The 19325-nt window shown below is 41.2% G+C and overlaps 1 protein-coding gene across 1 annotated transcript in view; it reads right to left on the bottom strand.

The window, feature by feature from the left end:
- The window catches only part of impg2b (interphotoreceptor matrix proteoglycan 2b), a 33282-nt gene extending 14381 nt beyond the window's left edge, over window positions 1–18901 (bottom strand). Inside the window, exons 1-14 of the mRNA XM_079425742.1 lie at window positions 18611–18901; window positions 18311–18526; window positions 16019–16185; window positions 15869–15900; window positions 15524–15556; window positions 14976–15031; window positions 11105–14457; window positions 10803–10964; window positions 10649–10707; window positions 10516–10536; window positions 8688–8941; window positions 8241–8299; window positions 6295–6562; window positions 3932–6219 (exon numbers count right to left, since the gene is read on the bottom strand). Of these exons, the coding sequence (XP_079281868.1) occupies window positions 3932–6219; window positions 6295–6562; window positions 8241–8299; window positions 8688–8941; window positions 10516–10536; window positions 10649–10707; window positions 10803–10964; window positions 11105–14457; window positions 14976–15031; window positions 15524–15556; window positions 15869–15900; window positions 16019–16185; window positions 18311–18526; window positions 18611–18686 (7044 nt within the window). The 5' untranslated portion in view covers window positions 18687–18901. The remainder of the gene's footprint in view (window positions 1–3931; window positions 6220–6294; window positions 6563–8240; window positions 8300–8687; window positions 8942–10515; window positions 10537–10648; window positions 10708–10802; window positions 10965–11104; window positions 14458–14975; window positions 15032–15523; window positions 15557–15868; window positions 15901–16018; window positions 16186–18310; window positions 18527–18610) is intronic.
- Between the last annotated feature and the right edge of the window lie 424 nt (window positions 18902–19325).

Genomic DNA, 19325 nt, shown 5'->3' with positions numbered 1-19325 from the left:
TCTTTCCTGCAAGAGAGGTTGGAGCGCGGGCTGTCGCCCTCCACCTTGAAAGTGTACGTGGCTGCTATTGCGGCCCATCACGATGCAGTGGACGGCCGGTCCCTGGGGAAGCACGATCTCATCGTGAGGTTCCTGAGGGGTGCCAGAAGGTTAAATCCTCCTAGGCCACCCCTGATGCCCTCCCGGGATCTCTCTATTGTCCTGGCTGGACTTCAGAGAGGTCCCTTTGAGCCGCTGGACTCAGTCGAGCTGAAATTCCTGTCGGCCAAGACAGCGCTCCTGACCGCGCTCACTTCCATCAAGAGGGTCGGGGACCTTCAAGCATTTTCGGTAAGCGAAGAGTGCCTTGTGTTTGGGCCGGCCTACTCTCACGTTGTCCTGAGACCCCGGCCTGGATACGTGCCTAAGGTTCCCACCACGCCTTTCCGCGATCAGGTGGTGAACCTGCAAGCACTGCCCTCGGAGGAGGCAGACCCAGCCTTGGCGTTGCTGTGTCCCGTAAGAACGCTGCGCATATACGTGGACCGCACCCGGAGCTTCAGAAGCTCTGAGCAGCTCTTTGTCTGCCACGGAGGTCAGCAGAAAGGGAAGGCTGTCTCCAAGCAGAGGTTGGCCCACTGGATAGTGGATGCCATCGCCTTGGCGTACCAATCCCAAGGCGAGCCGTGCCCCCTCGGGGTGAGGGCTCACTCCACACGGAGTGTTGCCTCCTCCTATGCGCTGGCGCACGGCGCCTCTTTGGCAGACATCTGTAGAGCTGCGGGCTGGGCGACACCGAACACCTTCGCGAGATTTTACAGTCTCCGCGTTGAGCCAGTCTCTTCCCGTGTGTTGGGTAACAGGTAAGTGGCGGGAAGAGTTGGCCGGTGTCACGCTTGCTGCGCCATTCCCCCTTACCCGGGGATACGAGCGCCTATTCTCTCCTCCAGTTAGTTCCCCGAACGGCGAACCCTGGCGGAGTTCCTCCAGCACCCCCGGCAGTCAGGCTGGGCGGAGCAGTCTGACGCCAGGCCCAGTACCGGTGTTAGCTTGCCCGGGTCTCCGGTCAGCCCCTGTACTCGGCTAGGTGCCCGTGCGGCCTGATTCCCTTCGGGTGATCCCACATGTGTATTCATCCACGGTACGGTTTCCCTCATGGTAAACCCGTGTCTTCCCTTTGACAGAGCTCTGTCAGGCCCTGCTGGCAGCCTTCCTCCCTTCTCCTAGGTAGGATCTGCCCCAGGGTCCAGGCGTATGTAGCACTGCCCCAGGCTTGGGCCAGTCCATACCAGTGTCTCCACACGTTACCTCCCTTCGGGCAGGGTGTGGCCTCCGTAGCGCCCTTCTCCGGAAGGCTCGCTTCCCCGTCGTTACTGCCGGGCTGTAACAACAAACAGGAAAGACTTGAAGCAATCTTTCATAGAAGGTCGAAATCCCTTCCGATTTCTGGGAAAAGGAACAGCGGCTTGGCTATCTCCAGCAGCAATGTACTCAGTGGTCCCTGCGGGCACCAAGGTTAGCGAATTTGCGCTGGGGCGACGGGAAGGTTGCGACCTTCGCATCGCATTTGTCTGTCACGCGCTAGCTTGTCAACATCTGCATGCCACAAGGTCGTGACGGGGTTCAGGTTGTGGCGCTTTCCATAGACCCCTAATGTCGTCACGACATAACTCGTAGTGACCGACAGATAGGGAACGTCTCAGTTACGTACGTAACCCTCGTTCCCTGATGGAGGGAACGGAGACGTTATGTCCCCATGCCACAATCTTGAACCATCGCTGGTTGCCAGGGACACGTTCTCGGCTCCTCAGCGGAAAACCTGATGAGTGGATGCACCTGTCGCCCTTTTATACCCGTATGCACGGGGAGTGGCTCAGGTATGCAAAATCCACTAGCCAAATTTCATTGGCGTTTTCTCTTATCAGAGGCAGTCGGGGCTCTCAAGTAAATCCCCTAATGTCGTCACGACATAACGTCTCCGTTCCCTCCATCAGGGAACGAGGGTTACGTACGTAACCGAGACGTTTTGTGTGCTGCTAACAGGATCCACGTACACAAACCCTCTATGCAGCTATGTGTCAGGAGTGACTGAAAAAGGAAGGAAAGTCCGTACTGGTTTAGGCGCTATAACAAGGGGGAAGTTGTGGCCTAATGGTTAGAGAGTCGGACTTGTAATCCAAAGGTTGCGGGTTCGAGTCTCCGGCCTGCAGGAATTGTAGGTGGGGGGAGTGAATGTCCAGTGCTCTCTCCACCCTCAATACCATGACTGAGGTGCCCTTGAGCATGGCACCGAACCCCCAACTGCTCCCCGGCTGCTTCATAAAATGGCTGCCCACTGCTCCGGGTGTATGTTCACGGTGTGTGTGTGTTCACTGCTGTGTGTGTGCACGTTGGATGGGTTAAATGCAGAGCACGAATTCCGAGTATGGGTCACCATACTTGGCTGAATGTCACTTCACTTCACAAGAGAAAGTAAACAGAAAAACACGACATATGTTACGTGATCATCTAAAGAGGAGCGATTTTTAAAATAAATTGAAATACTTGCCTGCAGTGTATATGCTAAGCAACTGCAAAGCTATTTTTTAAAGTGAATCTCGTATTTATATGATGGATGTGGGATATACGGTATGCCTCTCTTGAAACTTTGCTGCACGTACAGGGTTTGTGGCCGTGGGTCCTGTTAGCAGCACGAAAACAACTTTTATTTAAAATCTGATTTGATTACAGCTTAGAAAGCGAACAAATAGTGCTTCCATGTAATCACTAAAAAGCTGTCACTCACCGCAATCTCACGGTTCCTTTATAATCAACGAAGATCTCTGAACCGCAAATAATATCTTATTTACATCGTGTCTACGTATGGCTTTTAGCATTGAGTGAATTCTGACTGTGTCACATTTATTTATATCTGTAGTAATATCTTAATATATATTATATTATAATGTATATAAACCATTTGCACACTCAAGCATTTTCCAACTCGTCTCCTCCTGACCACAGACACAGACAGGTTTTCAAGGCACTTTTTACAGCATTTTTCAGTCAGTTTCTTGAATTTTCCTCCCTTATGAACAACACACTTTAGTACACGATAAAAGCTCCTTATGTTTTCTCGGTTTGACCGATTTGAGCATCCATAAATAACGCAAAACACAGGCATCTCAAGTTTCTGCTACTGATTCCTATGGAGAAATAAATACTTCCTGCCCTCCAGCTGCATTTTGCGCGTCATCAGAACCATGTGATTGCAAACAACCTATTCCACCAATTATCTCATTAATTAGTGTTCATAGGGACAGCTATGCTAATGGAATTAACGGATAGTATACAAAGCCCCTAACAAACTCAAACATCAACAAATCTAAACTGACGTCCTGTGTGTGACCTTAGAATGAGCTTTACGGAATTGTTAAAATTCCCAAAAAAAAAAAAAATGTCAGGTAACACTTCATTTTGATAGTCCACTTTAGACATTCAACTAACAGTAAGTAACTTTGCAACTACATGTCAACTAGCAGTCATTCAAGTATTAGTAGATTGTCTGCTTGATATTTTCTAACACTTTACTTTGATGGGCCCACAACATACAACATACTGACTATAAGAATCTTTGCAAGTATGTCACCTTATTCGACTAACCCTAAACCTAACCTAACAGTCTACTCTGAGAGTTAGTAGATATGTAGTTGCACATTAATGAGAATTAGTTGACATGTAGTTAAGTTACTTATAGTTAGTAGAATGTCTAAAGTGGACTATCAAAATAAAGTGTAACCAAATGTCATCATTGGAGACTTCCTCGGAACACAAAAAGATTGAAGTGCAATTATCTCTAACATCCCTTTGGGTTCCTTAATGTCATTACTGCCTAAGGACATGTTAAAAAAAAGCTGTGATTAATAACTCATAGCCTTCTTACTGATGTTTGAAATTGAGATTGAAATCTTACCAGCTCCAGAAACTGCTGCTCAAGAGCCTTGTATTCAGTAGAGCTCTTGTTGAACAGATCTTCAGAAAACATCATGTTGGTGACCCTGAGGCTGAAAAACACTATTAACGCCCTTCCAGGACTGGCTGGCAAGGCAATACTTGCCAAGTCAGTCCCACGAGCAAATCCACTACCGTCGTCTTCATCATGGCTTGGGCCATCAAATGGGAATATGTCAAATGAAACCTTAAATTCTGTTATGTTGGGGTTTACCGGAGCAGGAACTTTCATGGTAGCAGCATCAGAGTTCACTGGTTTGGCAGGTAGAATGGGGCCTGTGATGTCAGATCTTGACCCTACTGTGTGCTCCTGTACTGAATCATCTGAAGTTATTTGTTTGGTAGGTGTTAATGTTGGCTGATAAAAGGATGGTACAGTGGTGGAACTGAGGGTCTCCAAATGTTCTGAAACATCTGGAATGACAGACATTGTGGACTGAAATATTTTAGTTGAGTCTCCATCTTCAGTATTCTCTGATAAAACAGGCTCCTTTGCAACAGTTGCATTATAAGTGTGCATTACATCTGTTGAGGTCTCTGGAGTCGTCTCTTGAAGAACTGAATGAGTAGATGGTTGGGTAGGTAGAGGTTCTGTGGTTGATTCTGACAAAGGTTCAGCCTCATCTATTGATGAATGTGATATCCGAGTGAACGGAGAGTCCTTTTCAGGACTCAGGGAATGATCTACAGTTGGCTCTTCAGTAGCTATTGTTGTTGGAGATGTTGTTGCGACCAAGATTTCATCCTCAACTAAATCCTCCTCTGAGAGTTTAGTTGCTGGGCTTTCTGTAGGCATAAGCTTGATGCCTTCCATCTCCTCATCTAGAACCTTGACTAATGTTGGCTGATAAAAGGATGGTACAGTGGTGAAACTGAGGGTCTCCAAATGTTCTGAAACATCTGGAATGACAGACATTGTGGACTGAAATATTTTAGTTGAGTCTCCATCTTCAGTATTCTCTGATAAAACAGGCTCCTTTGCAACAGTTGCATTATAAGTGTGCATTACATCTGTTGAGGTCTCTGGAGTCGTCTCTTGAAGAACTGAATGAGTAGATGGTTGGGTAGGTAGAGGTTCTGTGGTTGATTCTGACAAAGGTTCAGCCTCATCTATTGATGAAGGTGATATCCGAGTGAACGGAGAGTCCTTTTCAGGACTCAGGGAATGATCTACAGTTGGCTCTTCAGTAGCAATTGTTGTTGGAGATGTTGTTGCGACCAAGATTTCATCCTCAACTAAATCCTCCTCTGAGAGTTTAGTTGCTGGGCTTTCTGTAGGCATAAGCTTGATGCCTTCCATCTCCTCATCTATAACCTTGACTTCTTCATCTGAACCTTCTACCTCTGGCCATAAGAATGCAGGTAACTCTGTGACACTTTTGGTTACAGGATGCTCAACGGCTTCTGAATAAGTAGTAGGACCTTCCACAGAAACCATGTCAATTTCTAGGATTACAGGTATTTGCGTGGTTGAGGGCATTTCATTTGATTTCGTTGTGGAGGTCAGTGTTTCCTGAATCTGCTTGTTTTCTGTTGAAGTAGTATGTTCATCCATAGCTACTGCTATGCTTGGTGTGATCACAGTGGGTGTAACGGGTTGTTCTGAATAGTCCCTATCAGCAGGTGAAATGACTGTATCAGGACTTTGTGATGCATCCACATCTTGGATTTCTGCTGAAGTGTACACATGTAGCAAGGGTCGACTGGTCACACGTGTAACCATAGTGGTAGATTCATCTGGAAAATAGTCATCATATTGTTCAGGGGCTACTTGGGTCTGCATAGAAAGCTCGACAGTCAAAGTCTCCATTGTCCAAAAAACTGGAGCTTGGTCAGTTGTTGTGTAGTGAGGATTAGTACGAATGTCCTGTGTCACAAGAACCCTGTCCAAGAATGGGTCATCGGGTGTCAGATATTGGTGGGGAGGCTCAAGCTGTTCCTGTATAGATTCCTGATCTTCCTGAGATTGGTGTATCTCATCTTCCTTCAAGACTTCTTCTGGTGTTCCTGACTCCCAAGGCCAAATGTCAGGACCTAGATGATCCCCAGAGAAACCTGAGCCTGAACCCAGGTCTATCAAGTCACTCTGAGTAGTCAACTCAACATCAGGAGTTTCCACAGGAGAAACTGAGTTATCTTCCAAATTGAGAGGTGATTCTGAAGGTAAGGCAACTTCAGTTCTCATGCCTGTGGTAGGACTGACTGTAGTTGCAGTCTGTAAGAATCCCTCCTCTTCAAGAATACCATCATCTGAAAAAAGAACACAACATTTTAGAACCATATTACCGCCTTTAGGTGGGAAATAATTAATGAGGTAGGACTCACTCTCTGTAGCAGGAGCAGGTGCACTGCTTGAGGTCTCAAATTTAGAGGTAAGCTCAAAGTCAAAGTTCTTCAAAGATACATCTGTGGGAGACAGAGTTGGACTTTCCTCAAAGATGATTACATCATTTGTGTCCTTTTTCCGATCATCCATCCAGGGATCTATTGTCTGAATGTGGTCAAGGAAGTCATTATTTGTAATGAAGATGTCATTGTTGGATAATTCCTGCCTTGGAACAGCTGGTGGCTTCTCAGAGGCAAGAACATTATCCTAGGATTTAATGATTGAACAGTCATGGTTAGTTACTATCGACTTAGTTACTATCGAGAAATAATGCAAATATATTTGAGGTAGGTCTACATAAAGGTTGCTGACAAAAAGATGAGCCAAAAGACCCTATAACTTTTCATACTGAGGCCTAATGTCCACTGAATGTCCTAATGTTTCAGCTGTTAAAATTAAGTCCATCATTTAACCATCAAAAAATAGAAAAAAAGTGGACAGAGTGGGAAAAAAGTACACTTATGGTGTTAGTGGAAGAAATTTTCCTCAAACTTCTCAGTGAATTAAATTGGAAATACATATTTTTTTCCAGAGAAATGTCCGTGGAAAAATTGCATAGACATACTAAAAAAAGCACACATGCACATGATCTTCACACCATCCTGAGGATCTGGTCCTAGTTGGGTTATTGGCTAATGAATATTTGACCAGAAGACAGTCTTTAACTGTTCAATACACCAGAATTTAACATTTAGCATTCATGCAGATTTGGAACATGTCATGTTGTATATATAACAACTGGTTGTGTATACATTCATGAGCTATTCACACCATTTTATTTTTATGCAAGTAATGAGTGAGGTGCTACTGGAACTAGATCACCATCAGTTGCACACATTGGCCTCATTCATGAAACACGAGCAGCACAAATTTCTGTGTAAATCATTCCTAAAACCATTCTTACACAAACTGTTACTTTTAATTCAGTGTGACAATTTACATAAGAATGGTTTCATGAATAATTTACACAGAAATTTGTTATGCTCGTATTTCTTGAATCAGGTCCACTGACCATTTAATGCAGAACAAATGGCTAGACTGACTTTCCTATAGAACTAGTTTTATGCACCCTACTAGTTAGGTTTAAAATTAGCATAAAAAGCTAGCTGATCATACAAACAAATATCCATCTTGAACAGGACAGATCAGATAAAGCATAAACTTCTAATTAACTTTAAGTAACTAACATGTGTCTTTGGAGGCAAGCATACTATTACCTGAAAGAGAGAACACATTTCCAGATACAGACATGTACATAGCGCACCAGCCAAAACAAGACATTAAATCTACTTAATAAGGGTATTGAAAGATGTGCCAGTTTTGTCAAGTGTAAGAGGAAAAACCGCGAGTAAATTCTAAGATTATTGCCATGTTTGGTATCCAATGTGTCTTTCTAATTAAACTACAGACTATGAAGAAAGCTGCTCGGCCTCTGCAATAAATATATGTCATACTGAGAATAAAAACAGATTCTCTTCAATATTTCATAGTGCCTGAGCTAAACAATTTTAATAAAATAGCATGCTTACTTGTGTCTAGAGAATACTTGAGCTGGAAAATGGACTTGAATAGTTTTACAGACCTGCTGTATTATCCCATAGCTGTGCTATAATCTGTTTTAATGACATGCCATGAAAACCCATTTTATGTGCAAGGTAATCTTTCTTATCATGTAACAACAAAAATCTACATGTGATTGCCATTAGTGTGACTCATTTTTCATTTAACAGCTTTGGAAGGATTTACATTCACACTTGAGAGTAATTGCTCTGCAATGAGGTGAAAAAACCCTGAATCTTAAACTGCAGCTCTGGATAGGGATTCTGGACTGGACAGTCGTGGTTACCCGTTTACTGGGTGGTCCTGCCAATGACCATTGACTCACCATCATGTCACTGGAGTCAAGCGGTCTGCTGGTTGGTTTGGAAGACTCCAGTGTCTCCACTGTGAAGCCAAAACAGAGACAAATCATTTAAAATTATATTTAAAATTGCTCAAGCACAGTTCATACCCATACTGACGTCTCTTCAAGAGATTGGCTCTGAGGGCTGCAAGATTAGTCTGCCAAAACCAGAGATAAGAACCATGAAGGCTCTTGCTTCTGTTAAAATTGCTTACAGCCAAGCAGTGTAAGAGGATATGCCACCATTGTCAACATATGGCATTTCGGGTTCATTCAGCTACAGTTTGCAATTTACCACTGTGACAGAACACAAACTTGTACCTGAATGTTTATAAGAAACATCAGTAAGAAGCACTCAACTCAACACCCTGATGTCTTGGGTTCCCTATAATGGATCCACAATGTGTCTCTACTTAGAGAATGTCTTACCATTTTCCAGCTGCAAAGAATCAGGGTCCACTTCCAGAGTGGTGTTTAAGATGAAATTCTTCTTGTGGAGGGCTTCGGTGATGTAGTTTCGGAAGTCAGTGATGGTGTAGACCACAGTAGGTAGCTCATCAGGATCTGTGAAGGAGTTCTCAACCATGTTGGAATGTAGGTTTATGTAATCCATGGTCTCATTACTTATTCCTGCACCATCACCCTCAAGAACCACAGCGTAGTGTACCACTACAGCCAGGCCTCTGTCGAATCCAAAGAAAACAGTGACTGTTTGAGGTAAAAACAAAAAAAACAAAACAAAACAAAAACAAAACATACTATGCTTCGTCAAAGGCCTCATTGGCTGTAAACTGGCATCAAGACTGGAGCTGTTATATATTAAATAACTCGCCTACAGTACAGCAGGATGTTTCCATGTTGGAGCCTGCTATCTGTTTTTGTCAGATTGTCATATTCTACATCTTTGTTTACATAATTCCTATGCCCAGTGGTACATTAAAGTGAAATAATTTCAGAGAAAAACAGCTTACACCATTGGTCTCAAACTCAATTCTTGGAGGGCCACAGCTCTGCACAGTTTTGCTCCAACCCTAATCAAACACACGTGATCCAGCTAATCAAGGTCTTCAGGATCACTAGAAACTTCAAAGAAGGTGTGAGTTGGAGCTGGTTGGAGCTAAACTCTGCAGAGCTGCGGCCCTCCAGGAATTGAGTTTGAGACCACTGGCTTACACTAAATGGCCTAAGGTGGCTTGGTGGTTTTATATGGATTAAGATCTAGTTGTTCTACTACCACCACCAAGCTGGTCTCCTTGCCTGGTTAAGCTGGTTTAACTCATCAGCCACCTGGTGCCCCAGTCTAACCAGCTGAAAAGTGATGGTTAACTCTCTAAAACTATTGAAACAGACCAGTTTAACCAACATGGACAGGCTAAGAGACACTGATAGCAACCAAATATGTCACAGAATATTCTGCAGCCAGCTGTTGGTTACTAGGGGAAATAAAAAGAAAGCTGACCTAGATTTTTTTCCCACATATTTTTCTACGAGGATTAGAAAACCTAGTGCGTTTATGACCAGATCAATTTTCTCTCCTATGACAGATAACCTCCACGAGGATTTAATTTCTTTGGTACACCAGAAATGCTAATTAGTTTTAAATGGCTTTAAGTGAGAACATCTATATTCTCAGGTGTTTTAAGAGGCCTCATAAAGCTCACAATATGCAGTTATCTATTGTGTGGGTTATCTGAGGCCTCGCTGATAAACCACAGGAAACACTGCCATGCTACATTGAATTGAGAGCAGAGAAAATTAAGCATTCAATCCCATCATGCTTGGCAACTGGGCATGCATTTAGCACAGTGACTTATCACATTTAAGGTGGCGATTGGCCAGACAAAGTAGCCCACTGATACACACACATAAGAAGTCACACCTAAATGACCATCCTTTCAGTCAATTGATTTTGCAAGGCTAATGAGGCAGCAAGCACATGACCTTACCAAGAAAACAGTGTGAAAGTGATTTTAGAGCAACGCTCTATAAAACACTACATATGCTGGGTGGAAAATTCAGGCACATGAATTTCTCATTAGATGTTTTGGAGGAGATATGGGTCACGCAGCTGTGTGATATGGCAGGGTGGGGAGATGGATTTATCAGGCTTGGGAGAAACATTGCAGAAATATTAGTAGCAATAGCCCAAATTACATTAATATCTGTTTTCTTCATTTTGAGGTGAGATTAACTGTGATTTATAAAAGCAATTTATTTAGATTCCGCTTTTGAACTAAATAAGAGTTAGAATACTTACCCTTCAATGTCCTTCTGTGGCCTGGGATATTTTATTAAGAAAAAAGAATGATAGTCAGAAATCAACATGTATTCTTTTTTGCTATTATTTTTATCTGTATGCATAATCATATAAATTGCCATAAAAATCATACCTGAACTCAAGGACAAATATTTTCTTGAAACCTGGGAGCCTTTTAAAAACTTCTTCAATCTTCCAAAAAAAAAAGTACAATATATATATATTTACACATCACTTGTCACTTGTCACCAAATACATAAATGTATAGATGTATAGATGCTGCTTACCTTATCGATGAACAGTTCGGATAGATGTTGATAGTAGTAACTTGATGGATCTCTCAGAGCATCATCATAACTTTCACCTCTTATCTTAATACTTAGCTCCACAATATGGTCACCGACCGGACGTACTGGTCGAACCATAATGTCATCAATTTCATTTCCAATCTATATATGTATACATGAAAAAAAAATAATTAAGAGGAACTCACAATTACTGAGATAAAATATACAGTATACACAAGTGTACTTTTAAATTGAACTAAAATGTCTTAAATAATTGTCTATTATAAATTGAATGTGCTCACCATGCTGTTTTCATCTAAAATATCATTAGAAATGTTCTGTGGCAAGTTTTGTAATGTGGTAGAAAAAGTCTTTTGAATAGTAGTTGTCAAGTCATTTAGTACAACCGTCATATTCTCGACTTTCAAGATAGGAGTTGGGACATCGTCTTCTGTAGGTACCGGTTGGACCACACGTATGTCAGGTGTTTTAGGTACTGTCTCAGGCACCTCTGAAAGTTCAGATACTGGCAAAGGTGTCTGAGATATGACCTCGGGTGTCTTTGAGATAGATCCACTTGTCTCCACTTCAGGTGCTATACTTTTGGGTGGTTGACGTATGACATGAGTTGTTTCTGTCATGACATCAGCTTCTGTAATGGCCTTAGGTGTCTCCATTGCAACTCCAGGTGTCTCAGATAGGGAGTCTCCTCTGGTCTTATGCATATCTGTGAATTCATGTGTGATTTTTTTTGATGGCTCTGTAACTGCACGTATGTCCTCACTTAAGGTAGTTGTCAGTATATCTTTTCCCAACTTCGTAATAGTAAGATCTGGCATTGTGCCTTCAAAAACTTTGAAAAGTGTTTCCTCACCACCTTCATTCTTTTTAGTTGTGTCTTCTACCTTATCTTCCATGCCTTCAGTTACAAACTCCACAATGTCAGTTTCAGGGGTACCAATGTCAAAAGAAGTATCAGGTGTGGCCTTGGATGTGATTCCAGTTGTGGTCTGACTTGTGGTCTTAGTAGAAATTTCTGTTCTCTTAGTAGAAGTTTCTGTAGTACTTTTCTCAGATGATTCTTCTAAGATGACAGCTTCCGTTACATCACCCAATTCAGCAGTAGCTTCACTTGTTCCTCCAACAAAATCTTCAAGCATGTTTTCAAGAAGATCATCTGTGGTAATGTCAAATTCAACCTCAGCAACTTCTGTTGGCTCTGTTGTCATCTCACCAGGTTTTGCAATGGCAGTTATGTCCTTATCAACATGCTTGTCTTTCTCAGTAAACACAGTAGCTTCTGTAGTTTCTGGTGTCAATCTAGGTGTCTCACCAGCTGTCATCTCAACAACTTCTGGGGTCTCAGTTATAATGTCCTCTTCCTTACCTAAATGATCCTCTTCAGCATCAGATGAGTCATCTACATGCTCATCTGTTTCCTTTGACAATTCATGAGTACTGTCTGTCATGGTAGCTGGTAGTTCTTCATCTGTTGTCATCTGTGGTGTAGGTTTAGTGTAGGGTGCCTCTTCCTCCTCATCTTTGTCAAATAATGTAACAATTGCAATGTCTTCAGGTCCACCTTCTGATGATACTACCTCAGGTGATATATTTACAGGTGTAGTAGGTGACAGAATTTCTGGCACTATGGTCACATGTGTGGATTTAACAACACCCTCATCTGTCAGAGCTTTTGGCAACACTTCGGTGGGGGGATTAGGCGAAACCTCTTTCAGTTCTGTAGGAGTTGTCTCCTCTGGTTTCTCTGGTAAGACACTCTGACCAGGAGGTATTTCTGTACGAGAGTCTACAGCAAGTCTATCAGTAGTCATCATTGTAGCTTCTGAAACATTTACATGCTGAATGGTAACAAGTGCTGATTTAACAGGAGTTTCAGTAACACCCCATCCATCTTCAGCCTCAGTTTCAGAAATAAAATTTTCAATGGATTCTCTAGTGACTACCACAGGGGTATTAGTACTTGTTCCTGGCAAGTCCCCAAGGGTTGTGGGAAGATCTGTCTCATACTTTCTCGAGGTGGAACCTACTGGAGTTCTATCAGTGGGCACTGGCGTAGCCTCTGACACAACATCAGCTTCTACATATTGAATTGTAGCATCAGCTGATTTAAGAGGACCTTCAGTAACACCCTTCCCGATATACAGTTTAGTTATAGAAATAATCTCTTCAATAGATTCACTGGTGATTTCTTTAGGATCATTGGTAGTTATCCCTACTGAGTCCTCAAAACTTGTGGGAATGCCATAATCATATTTTCCTGAAGTAGAATCTTCTGGATTTCTAGCACTTGTCATCAATGTTTCACTTGTGAGTTCAGTAGGTGAACTAGTGATTATCCCCAGAGAGTCTTCAAAGGATGTGGGAAGAATGTACTCATAGTTTTCTAAAGTAGTATCTTCTGGATTTCTATCAGTGGTCATTAATGTAGACTCTGAGACAATGTCAAACTCTTCATGTAGAATGGTAACATCTTCTGTCTTAACAGAACCTTCAGTAGCATCCAATTTCACTGTAGCCTTCACAGTGCCCTCATTTGTGAGTTCAGTAGGTGAACTAGTGATTATCTCTAGTGAGTCCTCAAAGGATGTGGGAATAACATACTCATATTTTCCTGAAGTAGAATCTTCTAGAGTACTATCAGTGGTCATTAATGTAGACTCAAAGACAATGTCAGCCTTTTCATTTGGAATGGTAACATATAATGTCTTAAAAGGACCCTCAGTAACATCCAGTTTCACAGTGGCCTCATTTGTGAGTACAGTATGTGAACTAGTGATTATCACTATTGAGTCCTCAAAGGATGTGGGAATAACATACTCATATTTTCCTGAAGTGGAATCTTCTGGAGTTCTATCAGTGGTCATTAATGTAGACTCGGAGACAATGTCCACCTCTTCATGTTGAATGGTAACACCTGCTGTCTTAACCAGACCCTGAGTAGCATCCTCTCCCATCTTTGGTTCCGATTCTGAATGAAGCTTTTCTGTGATTTGACTGATGATTACCGTAGGAGTATTAGTGCTTATCCTTGGTGAGTCCTCCAAGGTTGTGGGAATATCATGCTCGTGTTTTTTTGAAGTATAATCTTCTGGAATTCTATCAGTGGTCGATAATGTAGACTTTGAGACAACGTCAGTTTCATGTTGAATGGTAACACCTGGACCATCAGTAACATCTTGCCCTAACTCTGTTTCTAAATAAAGCTCTTCAGTAAAATCAGTGGTGACTATTGTAGGAGAAGTGCTTATTCCTAGCAAGTCCTCAAAAGTTGTGGAAATCTCATAATCATAGGCTCTTGAAGTAAACTTCTCTGGAGTTCTATCAGACTCTGAGACCTTTTCAATCTCTTCATGTTGAACGGTATTATTTAATGTTTTGACAGGACTCTCAGTAGCATCCAGTTCAACCTCCAGTTCAGTTTCTGAAATAGGTTTCCCGGTGGCCACACTTGTGTTTTCTATAGGTGAACCGTTGCTTCTCTCCGTTGAGGCCTCAAAAGCTGTGTCAGGCTCTGGAGAGATTCCAAGTGTCATCTGAAGCTCTGCAGCCATAGTGGTAATTAACATTTGGTCTGCAGTGGTCTGTGGTGTGATGTCATGTGAATCTGTTACTGCCTCAGGAACCAGAACACTGACTGGGTGAGAAAAAAAAGAAAGAAAGAAATTAAGTGAGGAAGTGACAGAAATAAAAGAAAATAAGATGTAATAAGATGAAGTTACATCCATTAATTGCATGCTCGTATTTGTCTTCAGTACAACAGGGCCAAACATGTAGCCTATCTTTGAGGCTAAGTCCATGCACAAATAATTACTTACATATTACTAAATGGAAGAACTGTCTAAGGATCTTGACACCTCTACTGCATTACAAGCTAATGTGTACCTAAAAAGGATTAAAGTCTATGCTGAGAGCAGTGCATATCCTGTGCCAGAGAGCACTAGGTCTCCATTAATATGACTGCAGGGTCTCATACAGACATTAACAATAAAGATTAATTAGAGCATAACTTAAGTCAACTGACTGCAAAATACAGTAAATAGATATAAGGCTTTCCAGACTTATTTTGAAGTATTTATAAACACAGGGAATAGGAACACAGATCCATTGTTTAAGTGGGATATTTTTTTAAGCAATGTAGTAAACTAGACTGACCTTCTTGGGTTGTGGCCACGCTTGCTTGTGTTGGCGCAGTAGTCGTTGTCTGATGTCTGCGAAAAAGAAGACAATTAAAAATGCTTTTGAAGGCCAGGAACATATCCAAAATCTCCAAAATCTAAACTTCTTATTGGCATCCAAGTTTAGTTTCTCCCATTCAGGATATGAATTAAACCATAAGTAGAGCTATGTCTCTAAAGCTAGTGGAAAGTGAACTAGCTTTAGCAGGGACTAAAGGTATGACTGAAATTTTTGCAGTCTGAAGCCAGGGGTCTGTATCCAGCTTTTACTGTTAATGGGTGGTTTCGTCTGCAAAGCATCAGTGTGTGCTCTGAATTAGCTGCCTTAGCTGCCTTAGCTGCCTTGCTAAGGAACTGCTGTTTCAGATTATTCATTTAGTGTTAGTGTTATGTTACATATATTATAATCTGAGCTCCACACTGGACATTTGCAGATTTATTTATATTTAGGCTGCTGAGCAATACTACTGTGTGCAAATTATGTTCTTTTATGCCCATGAGTAACCTGGGATCTTGAAGTCCTACCTGCATTCAGGTTGCCATGGACTGGTGGGCGCACTATCATAAGACAAATATAGGAATTATTTGATTACACTGTTATTTTAGAAACAGCAGAATGTGATGCGGGTTATTGTTTTTGTCTATATAGCACATTATTATGTGAAATATGGATAAATGTGCTGTGTCGACCAAGTTTGGTGACAACTTGTGTGAGATGCAACACAGTGTAAAACTTTAAAGTTTAAAAGTATTTCCCTTCGCAATATTATTATATTCATGTACCATTATATTAACATAGTACTCCAAGGTGCTTCAAAGAATACCATTATGATGGTATTATGATGGTAGATGCTTATAAGCAGTTCTCACCTCGTTGATGTCATTGAAGCCGCTCCTACCCTCTGCAAAATACCGTAAAAAGTTTACTGTTTTTAATTTGTATGAATTTTCAGTATCTTCAATAAAGTGCTGATTTGAGAGTTATTTGTTCTGTATCATGACATAAGCAAGGATACTTACACTTGAAATCAGAGCAAGGTGCTCAGCTGACTGGCTAAAGCTCCGGCCAATGTCAAACACGCTAACGCTACTATTTTGACATTTCCTCATCCAGATCTGGTACTCTTCTTTCTCAGGTAAGCGATCCCAGAAGACTTTGAAAGCCTCCCAAACTGTTTCCTGGCATACTGAGGCACACAAACAAATGCAGAAGATCTACAGATGCCCATAAGCATGCCAACCCATACAATGTAAACACACACAAGTTCTCAAATATAGGGAAAAAAAACAGGAACAGAAAAACAGCTAAAACATTGAGGAAAAGTTACCTATTTCATACTGAATATATTCTGACAAAGTATTAGTTTTTGTTTATTAGTGCATCACTGCATTAGCTTTAGCATCATGCTAACCTCAAACTTAGAGCACTTTGTCATTTGAACTATGCACTTTGTAGAGTTGCTGTCTATGAGTGCACTTCAGATCAGTCACTTAAGAGGTTCCGTTTAATTTATGATGATGCTGCCAGTAAAGACATCAGACAGTAATGCAGCTCTCTAGGTTTTGGAAAATAACTAGTGAACTATAAACAGCGTAGAAGACGAAATCTGCCAAAACACCAGCTATGAACTCTGCTGTAGTGGAAATTGACATCACTTTAAATGGATATCCCTTTCATTTAGAAGACAGAAATACAGAAATAACTGAATTATTTCTTTATTTCTAAATTGAATAAAGAAAAAGTAATAACTAACATAATGGAAACATATCTTATCCTTATCCCACGTCAATTGTTCCAGACAAACATAGTTTCTATTATTTCTCAATTTGTGAACCAAAATTACAATTTTGGTACGTGTCACATACTTTCTCAACGTACCCTGCAAGTGGAAAATTAAATGCACAGATGGGGGATGTTAACCCTTGCTAAACATGTGTATGACGACTACCAGAACACAAGTGTGTAGGAGGGCAAAGGTCACAAGTTTTCCTGGCAGAGCGAAGGATCTGATCACCGTCTACACTGATTGAGTAGCAGTGAGGAGTGAGGAGCAATGAGGGAGAAACAGGGAATCCTGGCCTTTCCTACTGGGACAATACATATTCACAGCATTTGACTTCAAATGCTTTATCAAACATCTCAGTAACAGCCACATCTTCATTATCAGCCTTAAAGGGACAGATTACCCAAAAATAAAAATTACGTCATTATTTACTCAACCTCATGTTGTTTGGATCCCATACGATTTCTATTTTTCCATGAAACTCAAGAGAAGTTATTGAGTTGAATGTCTAGGCTACTGTTTTGCATACAACCAACGTGAAAACATTTCACAAAGCATCATAATAGTAGTTCAAATGATTTGCACACCTATATACACTCTTAAAAAATAAAGGTTCTTTACCTGCATTTATGGTTCCATGAAGAACTTTTAACAATCCATTGAACCTTTCCATTGCGCAAAAAGTTCTTTAGATTTTTGAAATATTCACTAAAGTTTTTTTTTTTTTTGAGGAATATTTCTTCTATGGCATTACTGCAAAAACCCCTTTTTGGAACTTTATTTTAAAGAGTGTACAGTAATATTTTGCTTTCATTTTTGGATGAATTAATTTCTTTGGCATATGAAGTGGGGGAGCACTAAATACTTAAATCAGTGTATTTGTAAAATTGTATTTGTATTCAATTATAAAAATGCGCCGTCTTTATAAAATGTCGTCTCTGACTTTTGGACCCTGCTGTTAATGTAATAAAGCACCAGAGTACCCTATAATAAGTTTCTGTGGCTAAATGTAATCAACTTTCCACTGACACACTGCGAGAATAACCTTTATGTAAAGCAGAAACACTTGGTTCTCGAGTTTTCGTAATTAGATTCAATAGGGTCATCTGGGTCCTATTAATGCAACAGCGAGAAACATTATTCTCAGCGGTGGTCTCCAATAGAGTTTAATACTATCATTGCATCTAACTTCACAGGCTAACATGTGAACTTTAGAAAGAGCATGATGTGAAAAAGTGTGTTGAGTGCGTCTGCATATTTGTGCATGATTATAAGTAAGACTGAGACCGTGTGTTGCTGAAGTTTCGAAACTGTGGTTCAAATATGGGGTTACTTGGACGTTAATGGAATTGGTCAGGTTGGCTTAGTTTATTATTATTGATGAAAAGCTAATTTTTCTCAAATAATGATCTCAAAGAGCATCCATTTACACTGTAGAAGTCATCTGCGACGTACTGCACCTTACAATTACCATTCTTGGCGACTATCCCAGATTCTCTCAGAAACAACCGAAATGTCTGGTTCTTACCTCGCAGGTGAAAGTAGTTGAGATGATTCTGTATTGCCTGTTGCACCGTCTCATGTGAGCAAAGTTTAACTCCACTGGGAAACAGAAGGTCTCTTTTCCGTCTTGAAAGCGCCTCACCGGACCAGGTTTTATCTTTTAATGGCACCAACGAATGATTCAAAACTTCATTGGTGTCCAAAAAAGTTGTAAATCCATTTGGTAAATGAGCCTCAGAATCTGATGAAGAACAAAGAACACATGGTCACAAGACTGCATGCATCACAAAACTCCTCATGGCCTTCATGTAGAGTAGATACATACCTGCATCTATGGAAAAATGTCCGGTCAACAACAATACCAAAACCCAGCAAATGCATTTAAAAGATAGATCAGGCATAATGATTCCTTATTCCGGCACACTTTAAAGAAAAAGTCATAAATTTTTAGTTTACTGATGGATGTAATTTGGGCATCCCTCCTTACAGTCCCAAAAACTTGTACATAGTTGAATTAATTAGTCTGCATTGTCACTAGATACTTTCCTTGTCATGGAGGGATGCGATCGCGTAGCTTTGAGCTGACGTCTCCACATGCAGCTTAGCAGATGGCTCTTTGGAAGATTTTTCTTGCCCGCTAATCCCATTAGTTAATTCTTCTGAGGAAGCTTGTCGAGAAGTCAGTGATACTCCTTTATTGCCCACCTGTGGGATTCGTCTGGATTGCCGAGATGTCCAATTTCAGTCCTGCAATTTGTGGTCTGATCCGTTGAGGAGTTCAATTATGAGTGGCTTCCTTGCTGCCATTGTCTGCAATGGGATTTCAAGTTGCAATGATATCATTGCATGATTAATTGCACAATCTACCATGAAAAATCTCTTGCTAAGTGTTTAACTACATGTGACATCCTGTAGGGTTAGCCCTTTGTCTACAAGTTTGCCACGTGCTGTGACAATACAGCTTACCGGAACTTCATCTTTATTGGGTTTTGGGTGTGTTCCATCATGGCAGGGATCGCACGAACAGATGGCACAAGCTT

This window comes from Barbus barbus (assembly GCF_936440315.1).
Source record: "Barbus barbus genome assembly, chromosome: 9".
In the NCBI taxonomy this organism is placed as follows: domain Eukaryota; kingdom Metazoa; phylum Chordata; class Actinopteri; order Cypriniformes; family Cyprinidae; genus Barbus; species Barbus barbus.
The sequence above is the reverse complement of the archived record's forward strand: the minus strand, read 5'-3'. Positions and strand labels throughout refer to the sequence as shown.